The sequence below is a fragment of the Sinohyriopsis cumingii genome, chromosome 14 (genome assembly GCF_028554795.1).
Source record: "Sinohyriopsis cumingii isolate HCF-2022 chromosome 14, ASM2855479v2, whole genome shotgun sequence".
NCBI lineage: Eukaryota > Metazoa > Mollusca > Bivalvia > Unionida > Unionidae > Sinohyriopsis > Sinohyriopsis cumingii.
The window spans coordinates 88375804-88402281 of NC_142974.1; the positions used below are offsets into that span (position 1 = coordinate 88375804).

A 26478-nucleotide genomic window follows, 5' to 3' on the forward strand; every position below is an offset into this window, starting at 1 on the left:
CAGGCAATGTCGATGTTCAGTCGGGAGAGTTCTCTGTCAGTGACGGCAGTCTTTTGTGCATTGTCGACCTGCTGTAGGTCAGCGGTCAATCCAGGACACATGGTCCTGATGTTCCAGGTTGCAAAACGAAGAGTTGGAGTCTTCTTTTTTCCTTTTTTAGTCTTTCCTGGTGCGGAGTTTTGTGGCCCACTTGTCGAGATGGTTCTCTAAGCTCCACGCACCCAGTGAAGCAGGCAGGCCATGGCGGGTAGCACCTTACTGACAGGGGCTGCCCAGCTTGAGGTGGGCAGTAGCTGTCCAGTGAGACCTGGTGATTTCTCCCACCGTCAGAAGTAACCCCTGGCACCAAGCTCTACGCCAATCGAGCTTTGACTTAGAACCGGTAAACTGCTACTTCTCGTGCTGTGCCGATGCCGTACGATGATGCTGGAGTGTCCTCTCCAGTGGAGCTTTAAAGCCTGGGCAGGGTGGTATGGAGAATCAGCTGTTGTCCATGCAGCAGATCCCCCCTCTCCATGCAGCTGGTGGGCCCAAGGGAACGACGAATGCCGATACAGCTTGGCACCAGTGGCATTGTAGGAGTTGCTGGAATGACGTTGAAGTCAATGTCAGACCGCCTTAGGGACTCTGTCTCTGGATTTTCTGTCGGGGTTTACTCCCTTAACCTTTCCCATGAGTGGGTATAGCCACAAGGCAGCAGAGGTTTGGAATCAGTTTTCCTTCTCCTAGATGAGCTACCATCCAAGGTTTACGAGTCCCATCTACGTGAAGCAACTGGTTTTAAGGCGCCATTGGCCAAGATGTACTCATAAACCATATCAAACAATTTCTTTCCCCAGACTAATGTGATTTTGCATTAATTACATAACCCCTCTAATGTTTTGTAAATATCGTTGGTTTTTACTGTATGAATAAAATTTAGAACAAATTTGAATTTAGAAAAGTTTCAATCACTGTATCAAAAATTATTTATAGTTTGAATCTGGGTGTGTGGCATGTATGGTAGTTTTCATTGAATTATCAATCAGATTATCCTTTAAGGGTTCCACATCAAGATGTGATAGACCAGTAGAAAGCACCAATCACAAAGACGACTTACTGGCTTTACTCATGGATCAGTAATAAGTAACATTTCCGATAATGTTTATTTTGGCATAATGCTTCAAGAATCTGGTGAAATTGTTAAATTTCAGAAGCTACGCCACAATCGTATTATATTAAAATTCATACGTAAACTCTTCTCAAAATGATAATAACTGTTTTACGTACTATTTCTCATACTTAAAAGAACAACCAATTTCCCAGTCTGAGAAAAATACACGTACATGTATTTAGAATTTCAGGAACCACACCAAGATCGTATCATATATGAATTCATACGTGAACTCTTCCTCCAAAATGATAATAAATGTTTTACACACAGTTTCTTGTACTTAAAAACAAAATCCTGGCACAAGAAAAATACACATACACCACTCCCTCGATAACTTGCACCCTGATAACTTGCGAACACGCTTATAATGCGGTGTCGGGTCTGGATCCCATTTTTTAAACCCGAAAATGCCCCAAAAATGTATCCCTGTTTGTTGATCTTGAAGAAAATCGCGATCAAAATTGGTAACGGAAACTTGGATGTATCGCTCGTTTTATCATTGAAAACAGTAGATAGGACCTGGAAATTTTAATTAACACTATGAAATATCAAATTTAAAAATAGCTTATACAATTTTTTACATTTTCTTTCCAAACGACATTCCTAGTACACCGCAATTAACAATATGTAAGGAAATTTTGATAATGAAAATGTCACGCTGAGTAGAGGCAGTACTTTAATAAATAAATACAAATTAACTTAAAAAAATAATCAGTTGAAATTTGTGTTATAGTTCCATCTTTTAGTTCCTTTTAAGTGTAATCATCATAAATGCAGTGTGTCCTCTTGTAATTAAACGTAAAATGCGTCAATCTACCGTAACAGCTATGTCCGCTAGCATTTCTCTGAGAACCTAATTAAGTGCCGACTGTGTTTTGATAACTGACTTGCAGAAGTATTTGTTGTATTGTTGCACTGAATTAAAAGCTGGCCTCCTTTGTATTATCACTTTAATTATGTCTTTTGAATAAAACAAAAAGGAGGTGGAATAAAAGAAAAGTTAAAAGGCAAAAAATCAGACTACTTAAAATCTAGCAGCCTCGGTCGTATGTCGGGTGAACTCACTTCATTTCATCAATTGAACACGTTAATAAACGTTATTGTGTATGTAACAGAGACTACCTTAAATTAACCGACTCTTTCATAACTGTGATCAAAGATAACAAGGCAGCCAAGCAAAATGAATATATCTTAAAATGTAGAGCTTGATTTCACAGATACAGACCATTGTGGGCAAGTGAGTTTTAGAGAATTCTTGAACTGGCATTTAGAGTTATCCTCATCGATGATAATAAATTTTGTTATTACTTCCATTGAAATTACGACATTAACATTGTACTAATTGAACAATAAAAAATTGACTTTTGATGTAGACGTGTCACGAAAACAATGTCGCGTGTTTTTGACAAAAAGGAATCTTGTTTGGTGGTGTATCAGCAGTTAGTCTAGTTCCCAAATTATGGACTACCGATTTGGCAAGATACTATTAAACACCACTACGGGAACCAGACTCATAAAGAAAACAAAAAGCAGTGACATAATATACAGATTTTGTGCGTACACATGATGGTTGTTCAAACCAGTTGGAACAATCTTTCATATGTTGGATATTTTGAAAAAATGTTATTTAAACAGAATAACGAACAACTTCATTAGAAAAAGCACATTATTAAAAATTATTATCTACGTGATTGTAAAATGAGGATTCAGTCATTAAACAGCCCAGTTTTATCGATGTCAAAGTGATTTCTTTTCAAGTTTTGGAGGTCCCTCGGTAACTTGCGCCTCACTTATATGCTGTCTATGTTTGTGGACCCCGATGTACGTGAGTTATCGAGGGAGAGGTGTACATGTATTTTAAATTTCAGGAACCACGCCATGATTGTATTATATTTGAATTCGTATGTGATCTCTTCCCCCAAAAGATTGCATGGAACAAAAAATATTTTTTCATGTGTGAATGAATATACAAAATTTCAAGAGCCACGCCATGACCACATTATATATGAATTAGCGTTATGGCAGGTTCTCACTGTACATTAAAAATCCAAATCACACACACACACACATACAGACACCGCATAACAACCTAAGCTATGTAATGCTTTCACATACACCGTCCCCTCGATAATTCGCACCTTGATAACTCATGAACCTGCTTGTAATGTGGGGTTAGTCATGGATCCCATTTTTATTACTAGAAAGTACCCAAAATTTGACCTCTGTTTGTTGAAGAAGAAAATTGTGATCAAACTTGCTCACTGAAACATTGATATATAGCTCATTTTATCGTCCTAAATGTTTGACATCACTTGACATCACCTGGAAATTACAATCAGTATTATAAGATTTTCAACTTTTAATAAGTCAGTTATTTTGTTAAAATGTCTTTCCAATCAACATTCATGGAACACCGTAAATAACAACATTTGATCAATGAATGGTCACTAACGCCTCCTTGAGGCAGCATTTTAATTATTAAGTACAAATTAAATAACCTTTTTTGCATTTGAAATGTGTGTTTTACTGCTGTCTTTTAGTTCGGTTCAAGTTTTGTGATCATAAATACAATGTGTCCTGTTGAATGCGTACGTGAAGTATGTCAGCTTAAGTAAAAGCTATGTCTGTGAGCATTTATGTGAAGACCTAATTAAGTGTTGATGGAATTTTGATACCTAATTTGCATATCTGTTGTATTGTTGCACTGAATTAAAAGCTGACCTCCTTGTATTACCATATTAATTATGTCTTTTGTATCAAATAAAGAGGGTGGACTAACTGAAAAGTTAAAAGGCAGGCAAATCCAACCTGCATAAGAGCTGGAGGCCACGGTCTAGTGTCAGGTCAACTCATTTCAAGTGATCAATCAAACAATGTTACAATTTTTTGGCGCTGAATGTAATTAAGCTACCTTAAATTAGCATGCTTATTAACAAATGTGATCAATGATAGCAAGACAACTAAGTGAAATGAATGCTTGATCATGTAAAATTCTGTTTCACATTTGTTTTATTAATGAAATACTAGTTTCAGAGTTTGTAGTTAATTTGTAATTCCTCATTTGGAACTTGGAGATTTCCTCATGGATGACATGATGGTTCACTTTGACTTGCAATGAAATCATGGCATCAGTATGTTATTATAGAACAAAAAAATATTGCGATGACGATGGCTGTTTTATGAACTAAATGTTCCATTTTAAAAAAATAAAAGGAATCTTGTTTGAATGATTCAGTTACTGTTCTGGTTACCCTGCTTACTGTGCTCCTTCCATTGCATTCCACAAGAGTAGAGAGCAAAGCTGTGAGCTGATAGATTAGGGAACCAGACTACTCACCAACAATTTAAAGCAGTTATGTAATACACAATGTTTTCATATCCATGTGAAGGTTGTTGAAACAAGTTGGAATAATGTTAACAATCTCTCAGTGGTTGGTCATCTTGAAAATAAAGGTCATTTTTACATAAAAACAAATAACAAAGTTAGAAAAGCACTTTATTGACAATTTTTCCCAACGCAATTTTAAAATAAGTATTTAGCCATTGTTAAATATATCTTATTTAATATATATATATATATATATATATATATATATATATATATATATATATATATATATATATTTTAATTGTTTGTCAGTTTTAAATTTTTCGTTTTCTTACATGCTATTGTAATGTAAATTTATTCACTAGAGATGATACTTTTTCAGAAAATTGTTTGACCTTGACTTAGTTTATAAACAACAGGTGTTGATCTAAATTTTCACCTGGGTTCAGAATTAGTAAACAAAGTTCTATTTTATTTTTAAATGATTGGTTGTTATCAAGGTCATCATGGGACTATGTGGGTTAAGAAGTAAACCCTTTTTTTATGTTTATTCTGGGAATAAAATTATTGGTCTAATCAAGGCCATATTCTGTGTATGTGATATAAACATGATCATGTGACCCCCCTTCTGATTTCACAACTTGGGGGAATTTTCGAAACTGCATCTTATGATACAATATAATCTTTGTTTTGAGAAAGATTTCTCAGTTTTTGTGTTTTCTTTGTTGTTGCCAGATTTTGAGTTAATTATCTTCAGATCATTTGGATTTCAAAAGGATTAATTCTTTATTCTCTGGAAATATTTGAAGAGCGCTTACACAGATTTTGGAAATACATTATTTACAAGTTTAATTTGGATTTCCAATACCGGAGTGCCATTATTTGTATTTCTACAAGGAACTGTAGATAAGCACAGTACTGAATACAGCATACGTCATCGTCATCCATCTTGGATTTTACATCAGGATTCGAATTTAAAATTATTAGAACATTTATTAATAGGACTTTTGTAATTTAATTCGTGGATTATTCTTAGATTAATTTTGAATTTGATTCTTGAAACTGTAAGTTCTTCTCCTTTTTTTTCTTCATTTTTACAGAATTTTTCCAGGAAAATAAATTTGTTAAATTTTAAAAAGCTTGTTGTTTTCACTCTTTCTGTGTTACTGTTTATTTGAGCCTAAACACGTAAAACCATTAAACAGACCAGTTCACCCCCCCTCCCCATGGTTTTCTCATCCAGCGAGGATGGTATAATTTCACAGTTACAGAGATCCCTTGGTAACTCACACCTTTGCCTGTTTTTGAAATCCAGTGTTTGAGAGTTATTGAGGGAGAGGTGTAATTGGATACCATTTGGTAGGTGAATTGCTTGCAAATGTGCCCATTAAAGGCTTTGTCATTTCATGACACCTTTGAATCAGATTATTATTGTAGAGTAATAATAAACAAAGTTCAAACTAACTGGGCTTGATGGTATTTAAAACTTCTTATATTCAGACTTTGACATTTTACTCCTTTTCAGAACAGTTTACAGAGTTTACTGGAAGACTTTGCAAAGTATGGTACCTATGTGCAAATTCTCTATAAATGTGTCCAGAAAGTTGTTAGCCTCAGTTTCTGTAGCAACAGCCAGAGTGCAGAGACAGTGGGACAGACTTATCAAGCTTTTGCTAATGCAGTCGCTCAGTTCCTGATGAAAATGAAAGTAGACATGGGGAAGATGGAGAAAAGATTAATTGCTGAAGGTATTGCCAGTAAACATTACTGTATAAAGATCAGTTTAAAGTCAGAAATATCTTGACACACAAAAAATAGAACTATTATTGTGCTGATCTTCACTACGAAGTATGCATTTATTTATAGGCTATATATATGTTTTACAATAAGATCTGTAAGATTTGAAGTCTTCATGAAGGTCATTGATATATATTCCTCATTTGTTTATAAGAGTCATTACAATCTTCTTGCATGTGTCAGTTTAACCTGAGGTTATTAGATTTACACAAATGAGAAGCAAAGGGTTTCAAGGGTGCATATTATTTGTTGACTTAGAATATAAAACCTCTTTTAATGTGCTTAGATTCTCAAGTACAAGAATTATTCCTTTATTAAACTGCAAATATACAATTCATGCACAAATTTGTATTAATGTAAACATTAGATACAGTAACTAGCACAAAATTAGACTCAGATACCTTCAGTCTTATGCAGTTTATGATGAAAAGCCAGTCTCTAAAACAAAAGCTTTCTGAATATTTTGTTCCTACAATGTATATATGGATTCATAAAAAGAGAGCAAGAGAGAATTTTCAGTGGTTAAAATTGCAATTCTATATATTGTACAAACTTAATATGAACATTAGTAAAATAAGGTGTTATACTGGAGTTTCAAAATGAAAAGAATAAATTTCTTTGGATTTTAAAAACATTGTCAGTACTTTGTCTCATTTCAGAAGAGACTATTACTATGTCATTGCTTTATGGTGAGCTGAAGCCATGGCTGAGGAAGGTCATTGCCCTTCATGAAGTGTATGTCAAGGGAATTAAGAGGGGATTTGGCTTTCCCTCCAACAGCCAGCGGGCATCAAAGCTGTTGTCTGCCATCTATGAGATAGTGAAGGAGTATGACACTATGGGGCAGTATGCTGGAGAACTTGTAAGTTCAAAATCATGCTTATCCTTTTGGCAATAACAGACGTGGTATATTGTCATACTCCTGACTGTATGTATCTGGCCTCAGAGAACATTTAATTTCCGTCCTTTTCATGTGTAGCCATTCATTACTGCATATTAGTAACTCTGATAGTCTTTTGTAACTTTCAGCACACACTAACTCACCTTAGTGCATTAAAAGCCTAATCAAGTGTTGACCTGCTTATTTGTTTTCTTGTATACAGTAAACAGACTTACTTAGGGGAAGCAACCAGATAACTCCTGGATGAGATGCAATAGGTGACACTTTACATATCATTGTGTTCAGTCTATGCAAGCTTGTAAACTTTGAAGATTTTTTTTCAACACAGACTGTAACATTTAACAATAAGTCAGCTGTTTTAGAATGTTGTCTTGATTTTGCTAAACTGTGATTTGAGGGATTTCAAACCATTATTTTGTGGCAGAGTTTAGTGAGACTCTTACACTTTCATGTCAATCAAAGTTTACTTAGTGGACGTCATTGTCCTAAGTCACCTGTTCATGAAGCCATTACAATGATACTGTTGTGCCAATGGTGGCCAGAACTTTTTTCCTGGTAATGAGTTTACATTTTGTACAGATGCAAGCACAACAGATTGGTGTGCACATCATTCCATCATTCCAGGAGGCCATTGGACAGTGGCTCACTCAGGATTGTCTATTACATATCAGTATTCTCGAGATGAAAGCCATATTGAAAGCATTCCATTGGTGGTTGGAGAATCTACGTTGAAAAGGCATTCTCATTCTGTCCAACAACTCCATTGTTGCTGAATTATCGCAAAAGGCAAGGGCGAACAAAGTCCCCAGACCTTTGCGTGCTTTGGAAATTTTTGAGCTGGTGTCTGCAATAACAGATCAATGGACAAATTCCAAACTCACTTGTCGTACCAGAAGAATCACCTAATACAAGTAGAATGGTCACTTTATCCCTCACTGGATCTATTGGCAACAGTGGGGATGCAAAACTCCTGGCCTTTGTCTCACCGGTCCTGGATCCGAAGGCAGTTGACACACTTTTTTCATAGATTATAGCACATGCATCCAAGCTGTTACAATCCAAACAAACCTGTTCAAGAAATGTGATGCAGAAAGCAAGAGAATCAGAGTGAAAAACTCATGGATCACTGACCTCATCAATGTAGTGGCAGAAAATCCCAGGAAATAGAGATATTTCCTCATTTGCTCAAGCAACCACAATGGCAGGCATTGAGTCTCAAGCTAGAGTTATTGAATCTGTAAATCTGGACCATATTAAACAAGTCCTCAACAAGAAACAGTTCCCTCAGTGTTGGAGATAATCACTCGAGTGAGACAGTCCTCCACATAGAAAGTTTATGATGGAGACGGAGAAAATTTGGCAATGGTGTGAGCATGAACACATTGCACCATGGAGCACATCTGTATCTCAAATAGCTAACTTCCTACTATGGCTTTTGGACAAGAAACAGTTAGCTCCAATCACAATCAATTAAAGCTTACGATCTGCATGCTGTGTCATCATGGAAGAGAGGATGTTGGAAAAAAACAAAGACTTATATGCTATCAAATTTCGAGTTCATATGTCTTTGGTCTCTGTATCCATGTGGAATTTATCATAGGTGCTAACAACCTGGCTCAATAAGATAATGTTTGTACCTCTCTCAAGGGCTCATTGGTTTACTTTATATAAGACCTGCATCCTACTAAAACTAGCAATGACAGGCAGAATTAGTGAAATACATGCTCTGTCAGTTGGCTTGAACTATTTGCAGGTTCAACAAGATGGATCAGTATGACTTTTGAAGGTCCACACTTTCAATGGCAAGAACAGGCTCCTGTTCATGGGAACAGACATTTTTAGTTAAATCTCTGTCTACTCTAGAAACTTCATCTCATGACCCAGTGCACGTTCTGAAGTGGTACTTGAAAAGGACTGAGCAGGTTGCTGAGAGAGACCATGCCTATTTTTACCCCTCAGGCCCATGCCTCCCCGCCCCCAAAGTCTGTTTAGAATCTTCTAACTGAACCATAATTTTAACTTGCCAAGTCTAAATGAAAATTTATTACAAATAAAATTAATAATAATAAATAAAAAGAAAGTGAAATAGCTGGTCTGTATAGTCAGTGATGATTCCATACCGTTTCACTACCACACACAAGGAAAGGGAAACTTGGAATTCTTTACTTTGTTCACAATGCCATATTTAAACATGGCATCAATTTTCACAATGACTGTTGTTGCCATTATTATATTTCTCTGATTCAACAAAAGACTTTTGACACATCAACACTTTAATAACTACCACAGACACGTCATCAACTTCAGTTTTGGGATTTTTTCTGGACTTTTATTGAATTTTATGCAGGACTTTAAATTACTAGGACTTGTGTCGGTAATTCTTGGATTATTTTGGGTATTAATTCGCAATACTGTACGTTTTTTCTTCTCATTTTCACTTTGTATTCAATACATTTGTTAACTACTAGTGGTTAGAGTGTCCGCTTCGGATGCAGGAGGTCGTGGGTTTGATCCCCAGCTGAGTCATACCGAAGACTTACAAAAATGGTACCAACAGCTGCCTTGCTTGGCGCTCAGCATTAAGGGGTTAATGTTAGGACTGGTCGGCCTGGTGTCAGGATAATATGGCTGGGTGAGACATCATGTTACATGTCTTTGGCATGATACCCCAGTGCTAGACATCACTATAAACTGCCACATTGTAGACATCCTAGTGATATGACTGAAAAATTGTTAAAGCTACATTAAAAATCCATATACACACACAAAATCATTGATAAAAATTACAAGATAGCAGTCTTTGAGACTTACCAATTGTTATTTACACAGCATAGAGGATGTGCTTTCAGATATGTTTTTCAGTGACACATTTCTGGATTACCTGTTTTCTTGAGAGCTTTGTCTGCATTTTGCAGAATTTGGCTTGGTTCAAAGTCTTGGTTCAAAATGTTATAACCTATGAAATATTGTATATGAAAATTTTGTACTTGGAATTTCCCTTTCAAATGTTCTGATCTGTTACCTCTCATTTTCATTTGCTGTCTTTATTCTACGGGATCAATCTTTACAAGTGCCATTCTCTCCAGTCTCTCAGGGCCCAGATTGTCAGAGTGGTCTAAAGCGCTCACCGTTATGGTTCACTGCCATCTCACCTCTGCGTGGGGTCTAGTCTTGGGTTCGGCCAATGTGGGCATGTTAGAAAGCTTGCCACTAGCTTCTCTTGGGTTGCTGGTTCTTTCCGGGGTTTTCTCTGGTTCTTCCTCCACCATTTATACTGGCTGCCATGTATAGCCTATTTTGTGCTGTAAAATGGCATTAAACCCTGCATCAACAACAGTAACAATTCTCCTGTCTCTCATAATTTTGAATGATGACATATTCAAGGTTGTTGTACATTTATTCTGGTAAACAAAGTATGGATTGGTCAGTATTGCAATCGTTTGGCCAATCCAAAATGACAGTGCTGTTGGAATGTAACCTATTGACTGAAATACACAAACAGCTTCATGCTTCAATTCATCTAAATTAACATGATAATAGAAGGTATAATCAGTAATGACAGACTTTCCAGAATATATGAATATAATCTTTGGCTGTTTGTGCAGGTAGTTTTATTTTACAGTCTTGCATTGTTGTACCAAATACACAAATGGATAATGGGCATTTCTATATGCAAGGGAACATCTCAAAATGAATATGCTGTACTGACACTGTAGTGTGACTAAAATCATTTGATCGGAGGATACACAAAACAGCAGCATAGCAATATAATGGAATACAGTAGTCCCCCTCTTATAAGGCCACCCCTTTTGGAGCAGGGAAGTGGCATATTGCACTCATATGCTGGCTGCTGGTCGCATTAGCCAGGTGGCCTTTTGTGAGGGGTACTTTGGAACACAAGAGGGGGACTACGGTACTGTTTTGGGGTTTCTACTTAATAATTTACAATTTTTTTTGGATGATTCTTTTAATGACATTTTGGACATGTATTTTATTGGCTGCAGTGAAGTGATATTCATGAGTTTAGTTACAATTTTATAAAATCAGCATAAGGTTTAATTTTGATCTTTGCAGCTAGGACTGTTGCTTCCCATCTGGCTGCAAACCACGCGGCCTTATATTGACATTATTGACAACTGGATTACATATGGCACACTGGTTGATCCAAAAGAGGAATTTGTCATAACCAGGTCAGATGATATTTTGATGAAGAATCCTAGTGCATGCAAATGAGCTTTTTAAATGTGTTACAAAAGCTAAAGGTAGGTATTGGATTACAAGCTTATAGCTTAGCCCAGGTCCTTTGATGTCATGTGACTAAGATTGTATGGTTTTCAGGGAAGATTTGCCATACTATCTCTGATAGCTTGAACCTCGATGGGTGCTAGTATCCATTTTAAGAACTTGTATGCTTAACTTGTAAAAATTTTCTTTGATTAGCTTTTCCAACTGTTACAATAGTAATTTTATTCATTTTTGGTCAATGAAGTACAGTAATCCCCCTCTTACAAGGCCACCCCTATTGCAGCAGGGAAGTGGCCTTATAATGAGGGTGGCCTTTCTGGAGGGGGATGACAAATGCGAATAGTAAATACATATGAAGAAAGTCACAAGTACATTTAATTCTAAAACATTTAATATTTTCATTAAAAAAGTCGCATGCATGTTGTGAAATAAATGTGAAAAAAACTGTTCCATCATTTTCCAAAAAATGTTACGAATAACCATTGATACTAGTTTTAAAATTAGATTTTATAATTGTTACAGATCACATCATCTGTCACTAGGCTGGTAACAGTCTAAAAAACATACCAGTCTCGACACAATTAAAGATATCCTTGCTGTCATATCCCCTGCATATATCGTTTAGTCTTTTGTTTCAATCTTCGACAACTTCATTATTAACATCTGCTGATTCTCCGCTAAGGACACTTAATATTGTGTCGCACATGAAATCTGTGCAGCCATCCGACATCAGTTTTCTGCAAGGATCCTCGACCCACTCCTCTCATTCAGTTGAATTACTTTCACTTTCTCTTCAAAACTGAGAATTTTTCTGTTCCTCGATGACATGTTGATCTTTTTGCAGTAAGTTATTCCTGTTGCCAACTACAATACTGATAAAACAATTTTTTATGCATCTACACAAATTGCCTTGTGTTTGTAAAAGAAGTGATCTTGTCACATGATTCGTTAGTCGCAGTCTGGTACCCTTTTGTTGTTGTAGTAGGGTTTAACACCATTTTTCAGCACACGGCGGCCAGTATTAATGGTGGAGGAAGAACTCGGGGGGAAAACCCCTGGAAAGAATCACTGACCCATGAGAAGCTACTGGCAAGCTTTCTCACATACCCACATTTCCCGAATCTGAGACTCAAACCCATGCAGATAGAGGTGAGATGGCAGTGATCCGTAACAGAGAGCGTGTTAGGCCACTCGGGACCCCTCTATTCTTTTTATACATTTCTTTACACTAAGTGAGAGAAGCCAAAATGGCTTCGATATGTACCATTAACATCATGCAGATTTGACCTTGCAGCCGTTAGGATTTGTAATTTTCACAATTATTGACAGTAGTAATAGCCACTAATTATCAAAGTGATCAAGCTCAACATCTTACTAAGGGAAGCCATAAAGGCTGTCAAGCCATTTTCCTGCTGACTTGGGTATTGTACATCGATGCTGCCACTTCTCAGCTGTTACTATTGTTAGGACTGGTCGACCTGGTGTCAGGATAATGTGACTGGGTGGGACATCATGCTACATGTCTGCGGCATGATGCCCCAGTGCTAAACATCACTATAAACTGCCACATTGCAGACATTGTAGCGATATGACTGAAATATTATTAAAGCTACGTTAAAATTCCAAATCACATCACACATCACACAACACTATTGTTCAGTAATTGTAATCTTAACAATTATCAGAGTGACTAAACCGGGCATCTTATGATAACACAGCAATAAGGCTAATTGGATTACATGTACCTTCCCTTTTGTATGGATTAAATTTGAGTCTTTCTGGACTTTATGGAATAAATGTGGCTTCTCGTGAGGTGTAAAATTAACCTTAGTGGTACATGTACTTTAGTCGGCACTTCTTTCATTAAAGAAAACCTAACATCGGGAAACAGAAATCGGATTACTTAACACACATTATGAATAAAATATTGGTTCTGGATACATTTTAAAATAAAATGCGGCCGCTTGTGAGGGGTAAATTTTATATTATTGCACTAATATGCTGGTTGCATTAGCGGGGTGACCTTTCGTGAGGGGTATCTTTGAACAGAAACTCGTAGGTACCAACAGATTCTGGCCCTAAGGAGCGGGTGGCCACTGGTCAGGGGGGCCATTCAAGAGGGGGACTACTGTATAGTTATTTCCAATCAAGTCATTTTTATTCCCCTGCCTTTAAGGTGAGGGGGTTGTAGTGTTACATATATCTGATTTAACTCATATTTATTTTAATGTAATTGTTGGTCAGTTTTGAATTTTTTGTTCTATTATATGCTATTATAATGTAAAGAATGTCAAAAAATTTAACATTGATATATGCATATGAGTATCTTGCGTCTTGTATATAATGACCTTCCCAAGGAATTTGATTGTATGAGGATCCATGATATTTTTCCAGAAAATTAGTTGACCTGAATCATTCTTTTGTAAACACCAGATATTGATCTAAATCTTGACCTTGTTTCAGAATTTGTAGCAACCTTCGTAAACAAGTTCTGTTTTATTTTAAAATGATTGGTTTTTGTCGGGGTCATTTTTGGTGTATGTGACATAAACACAATCACCTGACTCCCCCTTTCAATTTTGCAATTCCGGTTTTTCCTTTACTGCGCATTTGTTAGTGTTAATAGATATGCTTAGAGAGAGATTTCTCAGTTTTGGGCTTTTTATACTGATGTCAAGTTATTTTGTTGTAGCCAGATTTTGAGTTATAATTTTCTTCAGATCAGATGGATTTCAGAAGGATTAATTCTTTTTTCTATGGAAATATTTTGAGGAGTGCTCACACAGAAATTTAGTTTGGATTTCCAACACTGGAGTGCCATTATTTGTATTTCTACAAGGAACTGTAGATAAGCACAGTACTGACTACAGCATACGTCATCGTCATCCATCTTGGATTTTCCATCAGGATTCGAAATTGAAATTATTAGAACATTTATTACTAGGACTTTTGCAATTTAATTCATGGAATTATTCTTAGATTATTTTTGGATTTGATTCTTGAAACCATAAGTTCTTCTCCTTTTTTCACTTTTTCTGAATTTTTCCAGGAAAATAAATTATTTGTTAAAGTTTTAAAAGCTTGTTGTTTTCACTCTTTCTATGTTACTGTTTATTCGAGCCTAAACATGTGACAGTAGAAATGGGCTTTACATTTACCCAGTGAATGCTCTTGCATCCACATTTATTGATTTGAAGCTTCATCTTGACAATACCTTAGATGAGTCTGACGAGTTATAGCCACTGAGCATTGTAGCATTGGCATTGCTAATGCATAACATTGTGAAATTGTATGTCAGATTGGTCATGTAGGCACTTTTACTCAAACTGAATATTCATTGTTGTTCTAAATTTAATACTCGTATAGTTTAACCAGAATCTGGTCATTTGTGATTGTTGAATGCTCTGCATCTAAAATGTCAGGAAACAATTATTGCTTGCCATGGCAATTTTCATTGTGACTTAGTTCTAAGCTGGGTCAAGAAAGAGGATATAGCATCTATTATAACAAATAATGGTTGAATGAATTTTTGTCAAAGTACACAGCTTTCATTATGACATCACAGTGTGTGACATTCAGTCCGGTTTGTACTGGATCACATTTTTAGGTTGACCTTGTCTAAGAATGTCAAAAACTTTAACATTGATATTTGCGTATGAATTTCTTGCGTCTTGTATATAATGACCTCCCCAAGGAACTTGGTTGTATGAGAATCCAGATAAAGTGAATAATTGCCATTTAAAGGTACATATAATTCAATTTTAAAAAATGACTCCCATTACAGAAATAGTATTCAATACCTACATAACCTGTATGACTTGTACTATAGCAACCACATTTTCGACGTTACTTTGAAGTTTCATCTTTACAAAAGCTCAGATGTGGTTGTTGTTGAGCAGAGTGGCTTGTATTTCTGTGAGTATTATTGTCATTAACAGAATTAGAATATGTACCCAATCACTCACGAGCACTTGGGTTTTCATATCTTGTTTGAAATAAGTCAAATTTGCAGTAATGCTACAGCTAAGAAGTGCTTTGATGAGTTTGATGATTACCATATTTTTTTTTAAAACATTTTTTGTTTTACAGAGTTATTGCCCTTGACATGTTTAGACTACATACTTGTGAACATTTGCATTTCCATTTTTTTGTTTGATTTCAACTAAATTGGATGTGAAGCTTCACCTCAACATAGATTTGTTGCCCTTGATCAGTTTAGAATCAGTATTCCTGTGTCAAGTGATGTCAAGTGACCACTGTAATATTTCCACTTTTTGATTGATTCCAATCACATTTGTAGTGAAGCATTAGTTGAGGTGGTGCTCTACAGTTTTGTACTTTGGATAGGGTTTAATTTTTAAAGAAAAATAATTTCCTTGGTTTTCCTCAATAGTTTTCTTTGGTATTGTTAAAAGAACATTTAATTCTTTTTGTAATTCACTTTATGATTGATGGGTATATATTGGGTTATAGAGTATACAGCTTGGCCTTACTTAATGTGCACCTTTAAAAAGAAATTGCTAGCTCCAATTGGTCATTTTCACTTCTTGAACTTCATAGGTAACATGGAAGAAAACGAGCCAATAACTTTTCTTTACATTTTATGTTTATTTTGTGATTCAATCATTGCACTTTCAGAAGCTATATTGCCTACTATGGCAAATTTGTTTTCCCTAATGTAATACCTGCTAAAGTTAGTGTACTTTGGACTAATTCATGCTGATTTTTAGAGGACATTGGGGCAGTTATTTTGATAAATGTAAGCCTAGATTATTCACGATTTTGCATGACTACATCATGTAAAGAAATTTGAACCACAGTACACAAAAGTAGTATAGAGGTATGCCAACATTTTCTCTACTGTGCATATTGTAAATGCAAACAACTTGTACCTGTCACTGTCAGAAGTACATAATATCTGTGGAGCATCCCCTTAAGAACTTGAATATATTTGAAGATGGGTAGCTTTTTACCTTAATTTAAAGAGTCAAGGCCCTTGAAAGACTTAAAATAGCATTCATGCTGGGATTTGAACACTACTGCTAGTGTTCATTGGAACCAATTAGACTTTGTATCTTTTTTTATAAAATGTTTTAGAAGACATCACTCATGATCAGATTTTGAAATTTTACAGTTTGTACAACTGTACGAGTTATGGGGTTTGAATAACTCAGGCCTCTGTTGTTTATATTTAATTTTGCTTTGTTTTATTTAGGGTTTTGTTTATTCGTTGTGTGCTATGGATAATTGTATTTTGGACTTGACCTTGTCCAAAATCAAATTTCTTTTTCTACGTGAGCTGAGTCATTGATTTGGTGTTGTAAACATATTTATCTCAATCTGAGTCAAGAATATTGGAAATTTCTGATGAAATGCTTGGTCTACCTGTTGTTTACCACATTTTATATTATGATTTTAGAAACGGACTGTCTAATTATAACTAAGATTTTATCTTGTAAACATTTGGAACCTTCCAGAATGAAATTTTCCATTATGTAGGGAGGCCCATTGCCACGAGTAAAAACAGCATACAAAGCCCTTTTCAGATTTAAAAATTTCTTTTATTTGATGAAGTTCTTTCAAATAGATAAAGTACTACAAACTATGCAACATTTTAAAACTCATGTGAAAAAATCAGCATTATCTATTGTACTTATTTAGATAATGCTTCCTAAAAATGAAATATTTCATTAAAAAATGTATCAGGAATATGCAAAATTTTGCTTTTTTGATATATTTGTTGCTTTGTTGGAGCTTTGCACTTTATCCAAAGTCTATAACTTTCTCTTAGTTTAATCTTGATATGCAGTACTCTATATCTGAGCAAAGAGTACAACTTGGGTAACTTTACTTTTATTTACAAACGGTGTTAAAAATCTGAAAAATGATGAAATCTTTCAAAACATACAGCATTTTCTCATGTTCATCAACCAAAATATTTCACTAATTGTCTCACCTTTGTAGGTTATCTTTACACAGTTTCATCTATGCACTAATTGCAAAAGGAAATGCTACTTTCATGATGTACAGCATTGCAAACAAATACAAAAGGTGGTCTTAAAAATGCTACATTAAGCATTTTTCATTCTATCAAAAATTCAATGTCCAAGTGTCCATCACCAGAAAATAGAAAGACACTGTTAATCAGAGTAAACACTGTTTCAAAGTGATCTACAGCTTACCTAAATAATAAAACACCAAAAACATGTTTAAAAAATATCTACATTTCCTATATAATTAACTGAAAAATGATTTCAGTTTTCTCAGAATTTTATGAATTTTATGGGGAGATAATCCAAAAATATGGACCTAACTTTTCTTGTAATTTAATATTCTTTCTTTGAATAATACTAACCATTATACTTATATTTCTCCTTCAAATATGTTCCCCGATCACATTAATGTTAGGGATATAAGCCTGCTACCTCTCGAATCCAGCCCTACTAAAAGACGAAAATTCGTCTTTTCGGTCTATCTCATATAGACCAAAGGGCAATAACTCTTGCCCCTTACCTCCCCTTGCCACCGCCAGGTGTCACTAGTTTTTAAGCTTTGCTTGTACTGATAACACATACATTATACCTCCAAACAATCCAAGCCATCTTAGCGTTAAATTGGACCATCCAAAGTTAAATTTGGATTTATCGTGTTGGACAATCATTCTTCTACAGGTTGTATACATTATTTTAACAATTATTTTTCAAATTGAGTGACTTTGTCACCCTTACGGATTTCGTTTACTGAGACTTGTAAACGGAACTCGTGTTTCAATTAAGAGTTAACGTGACACTGATTAATTTCGCTTACTCCGTTAGTAACGGTTGTGGTATTAGCGAATTAATAACATGCTGTATTGATAATTTCTGCTTTGTTTTCTTTTCTTGTGTCGTTTCAGTAGAAATGTCAACCAAATGCATGAAATGCAAAAGGTTCAAAGCAAAAGAAGACAACCATGACTCTTGTATTGCATGTACCAAGTGTACATCATCTATACCATGCAGCGTGTGTAATACTTGGACAGAGCAAACGTGGGCTGATGTAGTCCAGAAGGCAGCAAAAGGGAGGGATAGATGGAATAAGTCGAAGAAATATAGCATTGATGTCCTTGGTATACATCCGAAGACAGCCTCCATTGCGAGCCTTGTGGGGGACATTGGGGTCCCCCCTCCTCCACCTAAAGTTCGTCGTTTGCAACCGTCAGCCACAGTAACATCAGCGGCAATGGAGGAAAATAATGTTGACAGGGTACAACAGTCCAACTTTGAACAGATGCGTCGTTTGGTCCAGGAAACGACGACGCAGCTATTGACATCAGGCCAGATATTACCCTTATTTCCCTCGCTCGCTTCCACAGCTTTTCTGACTCTTTGGGTAAATGTTCCCCCAATTTTAGGCTGCCCAGTGGGCGTAAGTCCCCCCGCATGTCTGAGCATGGCCTTCGGGCCTGTAAGTCAGGATGCATGGGGTTTTTACCGGATCCATTGGATCCATTTCTTTATACAACCTCTACGTCACCGGCCGGCCGGCTGTCCCAGCATGGGGACCCTATTGCTAAAATGGTCCGACCAAGCTATTACAGAACCCGACTCGGCACACAGTGAGGGTGACGAAACTCCTGCAAATCAGCCGTACACAGATCCAACCATGGAACGGACTGAGTTTGGCTTCAAGGCGGCAGTGGAAGAAATTTATAGGGTGTTGGCAACTTCAGAATGCCCTCCACCTCCTACCGCCACTCAAGACTACAAAGTTAAGACGTCTGTAGATCTTGACAGGGGGAAGAGACGCCGTCCTTCTGGCTCCTTTCCCAGTCGGCAAAAATTAAGGAGATCAATGATCATCTATCAGGACGAATAGGTGATCCGGGAAATGCTAAGGCGTTCTTTTCAGAAAGCCAAGTAGCAGCGACGTTCTGATGTCGCTGGTACAAAACTCATTCAGACGCCTTCAGTACGGATCTTCCGGCCCTGGACAAAAATATGGCAGCAGTTCACATGTCTGCTCCACTGTTTTACAAAGTGGACAAAAATGTGTTCCATGCCATGTCAAAGCTAGTCCGGAACGTAGTCGCTACGTCTTCAATGTTAGACTTGGCTTCATTAGCCATTTTTCTGACTCGTAGAAAAATCCGACAATGACCACGCTTGGGAAGCGATGGCCCGGATTGCTAGAGTTATTAACAGGACAGCTCACCATTCCATGGCTAATACGTTGACTGCTTCTGCCAACTTAGACCTGATATGACGTGACGCATGTCTACGGTCCACGTCGCTCAAGCCCCATCATACTCTGGCTTTACGGATGACTCCGTTTGGGTCGCCTTTACTCTTTGGAGGAAAAATTGAAGAAGTTCAGAAGTCGGCTGCTCAGGAACTGCCCCTCCAACTCGCCGCCCAACCCTCGCAGGTGTTTAGAAAAAATCAGCCCCTGCCACAGCGGAGGGATGATTGGCGGACCAGGGAAAAGGGATCCTTACAATCAAATGTGCAGTATAGATCCCAACCCAATGCCAGGAGACAACAGTCTAATCAAGCTAGGAGGCAACCATACAGAGGTGGTAAGAAACAAAGTTTCTCCGTCTTCAAGCCTCCTAACTCTAAAAAATTGACATACCCTCTCCACCACCCGCAGACAGCCTACCTGGGGCGGCCGCCTCCTGCAATTTCAGGACCACCAGACCACCTTTTTTCCTCAGAATGATTGGGTGATCCAGGTCATTTCGGAGGGACTTTGGATTTCATTTATCCAGCCCCCTCCCCTGTCCTCCTCTCCCCTCTTCACGGATGTACCGTCCAGTGGGGAGAAGGATACCTTTCTACAACAGGAGATACGGTCACTCATAGAAAAACGGGCGGTGGAGATTGTGAAAAAACCGCGATCGCCGGGGTTTTATTCCAGGCTGTTTCTTATCCAGAAGACAAAAGGCAAGTTGAGGCCGATCATTGACCTGAGTCGCCTCAACCAATACATTTTACCACCGAAATTCAAGATGGAAACGGCGAGATCAATCTGTCTTTCCATCCAGCGGGACGAGTATGCCGTCAGTCTAGATATGACCGACACATATTTTCACGTCCCTATCCACCCCGTGTCATGGAAATTTCTCCAATTTGCTTACCGCGACACGGTTTATCAGTTCCAGGTCCTACCCTTTGGCCTTAACATCAGCCCTTGGGCTTTTACCAAGGTTATGGATTGCGTCATCACCCTGTTCTGCTCGACTTCATCTACAGGGATGGCAGTGTACTTGGACGACATCCTCCAGAAACATATGGTAAGTTCTATTCTGCTCAAAGGCAGAAACGATCTTTTAGCACTTTTAGATCATCTAGGCTTTCTCGTGAACTGGGAAAAGTCCGATCTACGTCCATCCCAGTGTTTTGTCCATCTGGGTATGGAGTTTCTCACCGATCTGAATCTGGTACGGCTTCCTCGCGCTCGCATAATCCGGATCGTCGAACTCGTCAAGTCCGTTTCCAACAGGACGTGGATTTCAGCGAGAGAATTCCTGTAACTCCTTGGATTATTCAATGCGGCGGCGGACTTGATCCCGCTTGGCCGTCTTTTTATGTGTCCCTTATAAATGACATTACTGGCACAATGGCGCCCCTTTTCAAAAAAAGTCTCCTCAATCAAACAATAATGATCACGCCCGAGATGCGATTGTTCCTGCGTCAGTAGCACAACCCCGGTTGGCTGTCCACGGGGATTCCTCTGGAGATGCCCCAAGCGGAGATAGCGGTATATACCGACGCCAGTACCTACGGTTGGGGTGCCCACCTGTTGCCGGACTTTGCTACAGTCAGCGGCATGTGGGAGCCAGGGGAGAGGCCTCTCCACATCAACCTTTTAGAAATGAGGGCTGTCATCAATGCCTTTCATTTCTGGAAGGATCAGCTCTCAGGAAAAACTGTCCTCATTATGTCAGACAACTCTGTGGTGGTGACTTACCTCCTCAAAGAAGGGGGCACCAAATCACCAGACCTGTGCATTCTGATCTGGCAGTTTCTACGTTGGTGCGACAACCTCCACATCAACGTACAAATCAGACACATTCCCGGAAGACTCAATGTCTTGGCCGACACTCTATCAAGGAAAGGTCAAGTCATTCACACGGAATGGTCACTCCATCAATCAGTCTTTCTTCGGATTTGCACACTTTGGGGGCATCTGATGATCGATCTTTTTGCGACAAGGTGGAATCGCAAGTTGCCCACCTTCATCTCTTCGGTTCCAGACCGAGAGGCTTGGGCCGTGGACGCTCTGTCAATCAGCTGGGAGGGGTTGTGGACATTTGCCTACCCTCCCACGGTTTTGGTACCAAAAATAATCCAGAGGTTAAGGGGTCAGAACTGTCAGATGATTCTGATTGCCCCTCTCAGATGGAACAAGTCCTGGGTCACCGATCTACTCGATCTAGCGATAGATCTACCCAGGAAGATTCCAACCAGCCCAAATCTTCTCAGACAACCGCAGTCACAGGTGTTCCACCCCTGCCTGGACCGTCTTCTTCTTCACGCTTAAGGCTCTTGTCCGGGCAGCCCTGCGAGACAAACAATTTAAACCTTCGATTGTGGAGAGAATCTCAAGAGCAAGAAGGCCCTCCACTCTGAAGGTTTACGAGGGAAAGTGGCGTGTTTTCAGGGACTGGTGCCATATCAATAACATCGTCCCTTTGAGTGTCTCAATCCCTCAACTGGCCGACTTTTTTCTCTGGCTTTTCAAGGAGAAACAGTTGGCTCCAATTACTATCAAAGGCTGCTGCTGCATGATTTCAGACACATTCCACCATCATGGTAGATGTGATATTGGGCATAACAAAGATCTGTTAGATCTTTTAGCCAATTTTGATTTCAATCGACCAAAATCCCTCACCCTGTTTCCAAAATGGAATCTGTCCTGGGTTTTAACATGGCTCAATTCAGACAAATTTGAACCTTTAGCCCACACTTCGTTAAAGCTACTATCATACAAAACATGTTTCTTGATAGCCTTAGCTTCAGCATGCAGGGTGAGCGAGTTACATGCCCTTTCCAGTAACCCAAACTTTCTTCAGTTCAGATCAGATGGTTTGGTGGTCCTCCTGACGCAACCAGGCTTTGTAGCCAAAAATAGGTTACCATCTATTGGCGATCAAAGAATCATCATTCGCTCACTCTCTTCCATAGATAAGTCAAGAGCAGCAGCCATGCAAGATCCTGTTCGTGCACTCAAGCACTGTTTAAAACACACAGGGGCATGTCGGGACACACGTAAGCGCCTCTTTCTTCTGGTCAAAGCTGGTAAACGGGATATCACCCCTCAAGCCCTTGCTTCATGGCTGAAGTGGGTTATACGCTCAGCGTACTCTGAGGTCTCACAAGATCAGAGTCGCCTCATGAAGATTATGGCTCATGAGATTAGAGCAATCTCGGCGAGCCTGGCATTCAAACAATGTTTCGATCCAAGATATAATAGAAGCTGTTGGCTGGTATGCAGTCAACCTTCTCCAGTTTTTATCTCAGAGATTTGGCTTCACAGAGGCAAACCTTGAATCTGGTAGGTCCGGTGTCGGCAGCCCAGATGACCACCAGACCCATTTAAAACAATCAGCACAGCCTATCAGCTTCGCTGGATTCGCCAGTGAAATTTCAAAGGTAACAAGATTTCAATAACTATCTTCTTAACCGTATATAGGGGTCACATGTAGCGGGACCCTAGGCTGTGTTGCTGATGAAATTAGGAGAACGGGTTATCGTTCAAATGGGGAATCCAGCCATCATTCCCTAGAAGGTACCCAGAGTGGAGGTAGGATGCTCAGCATTCCCTCCTCCTATTACTTATTCTCCTAACATTAATTTGATTGGGGAACGTATTTGAAGGAGAAAGCAAAGTTTTAGTAAATTGTGTTTCTCCGAGAATACTTACCCGATCACATTACTTAAAAACCGTCCCAACCACCCTGCTATGCAAGCATCCTCGTATAATATATATCGCTCAGCTTAAAAAACTAGTGACACCTGGCGGTGGCAAGGGGAGGTAAGGGGCAAGAGTTATTGCCCTTTGGTCTATATGAGCTAGACTGAAAAGACAAATTTTTGTCTTTTAGTAGGGCTGGATTCGAGAGGTAGCAGGCTTATATCCCTAACGTTAATGTGATCGGGTAAGTATGCTCAGAGAAACACAGTTTGCTAAAAATTTGCTTTCTTAACACAAGCATAAAAAGATGCATGTGCTAGTTCACTCAGTTGAGAAAATGTATATTAAATAATGTACAATGCAGCATTTTGTGAAATAATTACAATCTTGTATTTTTGAAAAGGTCATAAAATCTGATCATGCCAGTTACAATCTTAAACATATGCATATATATTCTTAAAAAAAACCAAAGTTCCAGGCGACACAGGTGGATCAAGCGTGAGCAGACTTTCCAGAGACTGAAATGGCCAGTTTGGAATCGGATGACTCATGTCTTCAAACCGAATATCACCTTCTAGAAACACTAGCTGTGCATGCACATCTGAAAGACAATTTATCTCAAAAATTAATTCAACTCTATGGAATTAGTAAATATAAATTTGTTTCAAACATGTTTTGAACATTTGAGTTTTGTCGATAATTGAATTTATAAATGTCTGAAATTAATGTTGATATTCATATGTTTCTTCAATTTCTAAAGGGCTTTAACATTATTTTAGCCATTTAAGAAAAAATTAAGGACTAGGTTGGGGACAAATGCCAACTCCTTATAATTACTTTAATAGCAAATGCTCTAAATACAAGGACATTTTCAATTTTGTTTATATCATGCTCACTGAAAATTCATTAATAATCCAGTAATGCTTATTAACACGTACTATTGCCATGAATTTAGATAAAAGCAGATGGGTGGGGGTCTGAAAAATGGTATCAAACCTTCAAATACTTAAATTGGTATATATGCCGGGTTTTAAAACTATAAACTAATGAATAATTGATTATATTAATTAAATTAACAGTAAATATCATAATAAAAGAGCACAAAATAGAAGAACCTTCTTTCAGATTGATTATTCATGGTATGTCAATTTATTGTAAAAGGCGTATTGCATTTTCCCGGTAAAGTCGCATCCCCAATTAAAGTTTAGAAACAACAGCGTTATTATTAACATACTTTTTAAGAGTTGTGTGAATTGTTTCCATTGAATGAATGCTGAATTACATACTCAGTGAATATGTGTAAATTAACAAACTATTATCACTGATCCACCATACACATGATGAGCCATAGCTGCCATTTTATTCCGGGCGCCCGATTATCTTGGAATCTTTAATTCGAAGTGCAGCATATTAACCCTTTAAGCCCTGATCCCATCTGTAGGCGTGATCTGGTTTCTGCATTCAATGGCTGATCCTGCCTGTAGTCGTGATTTTTTTACTGCATTCAATGGCCGATCCCGTCTCCAAGCGTGATGAATGTGTGTTAGATTCAACGTCTCTGATTGGTTAGAAATGGGTTTATTCCAAGTACTAACAACTATTAAACCAATCAGAAATGATTTTACTTTCATTTGCGGAAATTTGAATTGTTCAGAAGCTAAGGGCTCCTGTTTTGAAAGCGGTTTAACTACACGTGTTCTGGTCATGAAAAATCGTAAATGATGGCGGACGTAAGAGTGATTTTTGATGAGAGCAAAAATGAGGAGTTTCTCGGGTTTGATCTTGAAAATACTGAGCAAGCTGAGGAAATATATGTTTGGCAGTTGGATATTTTGTGAGATTTCGATTCAGACATAGAAGTTTCTGAGATTGAATCGTCCGAAGATGAGGATGCTGACTGCGATGATGATCGAGTTCTTGCGGATAAACGTTGCACATAATTTGTAAATTCTGTATAAATAAGTCGTGAAAAACTTGGACAAATAGGGAAAAAACATGCATCACTGTGTAGACAAATTCATTTGCAATAATTGGTGAAACTTTCTTGGATTTTAATTGGATATAAGCAGAGAAATTAAGGTAAGAGTGAATGCATGTGCACGATGTTTACAAAATTTTTCAAACAGATAAAAACTCTGGGGCACGCAGCTAGACACAGCTTAGCGCTGCTGGGGCATAGCAGCAGTGATACTGATAATGGGTCTGGGGCTGAATGAGTTAATGCTTGCAAGAAACATGATTTGGGGCTCATTTAATGCAGAAAGAATAATTTTATCTATCTGACAGCGCATTCCTTAAAATATCCAGAAATACTGGAGTAAAAAAGAAAAAAACTTACCCATACTGTGAGAAAGGTCATGACATCAGCTGTACGTTAAACAAATTTTATTGGTTAAAACTGACACACCTCCATGCACAGAGGAAATGAAATTGTCCGTTGTTTAAGAAATGTGAAACATCAATACCGTGCATTAGCGGGTCGCTGACCCGGCCGCAATGGACAATCGTAGTGACTGAAAACAAAACATCTGAGTACCTATTTAAAACTTGTCCTAATTATTTTATTTGTAAAGGGAGAATGATAAAATTTTCAAGAGTTAAAGAATGGAAAGAAAGCAAGATAGTGGTGTGATTTGATTATTCTGGCTCACGGGCAACCCATCGAAATTGAAGGTAAATTATTGGATTTCCACTGATCTGCCATTGATTACCTATTATATCTGTGGGCCTCTCTACATTAGGTAATTTTTTTTTAAAGAAAATGTTTATTGTGACCAGAGGTCAAGTAGAGGACTATATAATCTTGTTTTTTGGAAGAGCTGTTTATTCCTGCTTTAACACATTAACCCCTAGCAATGACTTTACGGGGCAGGAGGTAGTTGCCTACTGCCGAGCTCTGTAGTGCCATGGTCATGCATGATAAACTAAAGTAGATGGTATTATAGAAAGGTAGACAGATATAGCTCTACAATGATACCAAATAAACTGGAATATCTAGTTGCACTACAAAATACAGATAGAAAAACCTCATTTTTTGGACCTGACTTTTTTTTACCCAAATTTTGCCTGTGGTTGGAATCTGATTTTGTGTCCAGATTTTAGACTTTTTGGTCTCAGATCTAAGACAAACCAGTATGAACTGCAAACAGACAAATG

The 26478-nt window shown here is 37.9% G+C and overlaps 1 protein-coding gene across 3 annotated transcripts in view; it reads left to right on the top strand.

The window, feature by feature from the left end:
• LOC149784325 (gamma-tubulin complex component 5-like) overlaps positions 1-26478 on the top strand; it is a 238976-nt gene that overhangs the window by 68809 nt on the left and 143689 nt on the right. For all 3 annotated transcript variants that reach the window (XM_089932364.1, XM_089932365.1, XM_089932366.1), the window contains 3 exons: positions 6007-6229; positions 6938-7140; positions 11254-11369. In XM_089932364.1, the coding sequence (XP_089788490.1) occupies positions 6007-6229; positions 6938-7140; positions 11254-11369 (542 nt within the window). The remainder of the gene's footprint in view (positions 1-6006; positions 6230-6937; positions 7141-11253; positions 11370-26478) is intronic.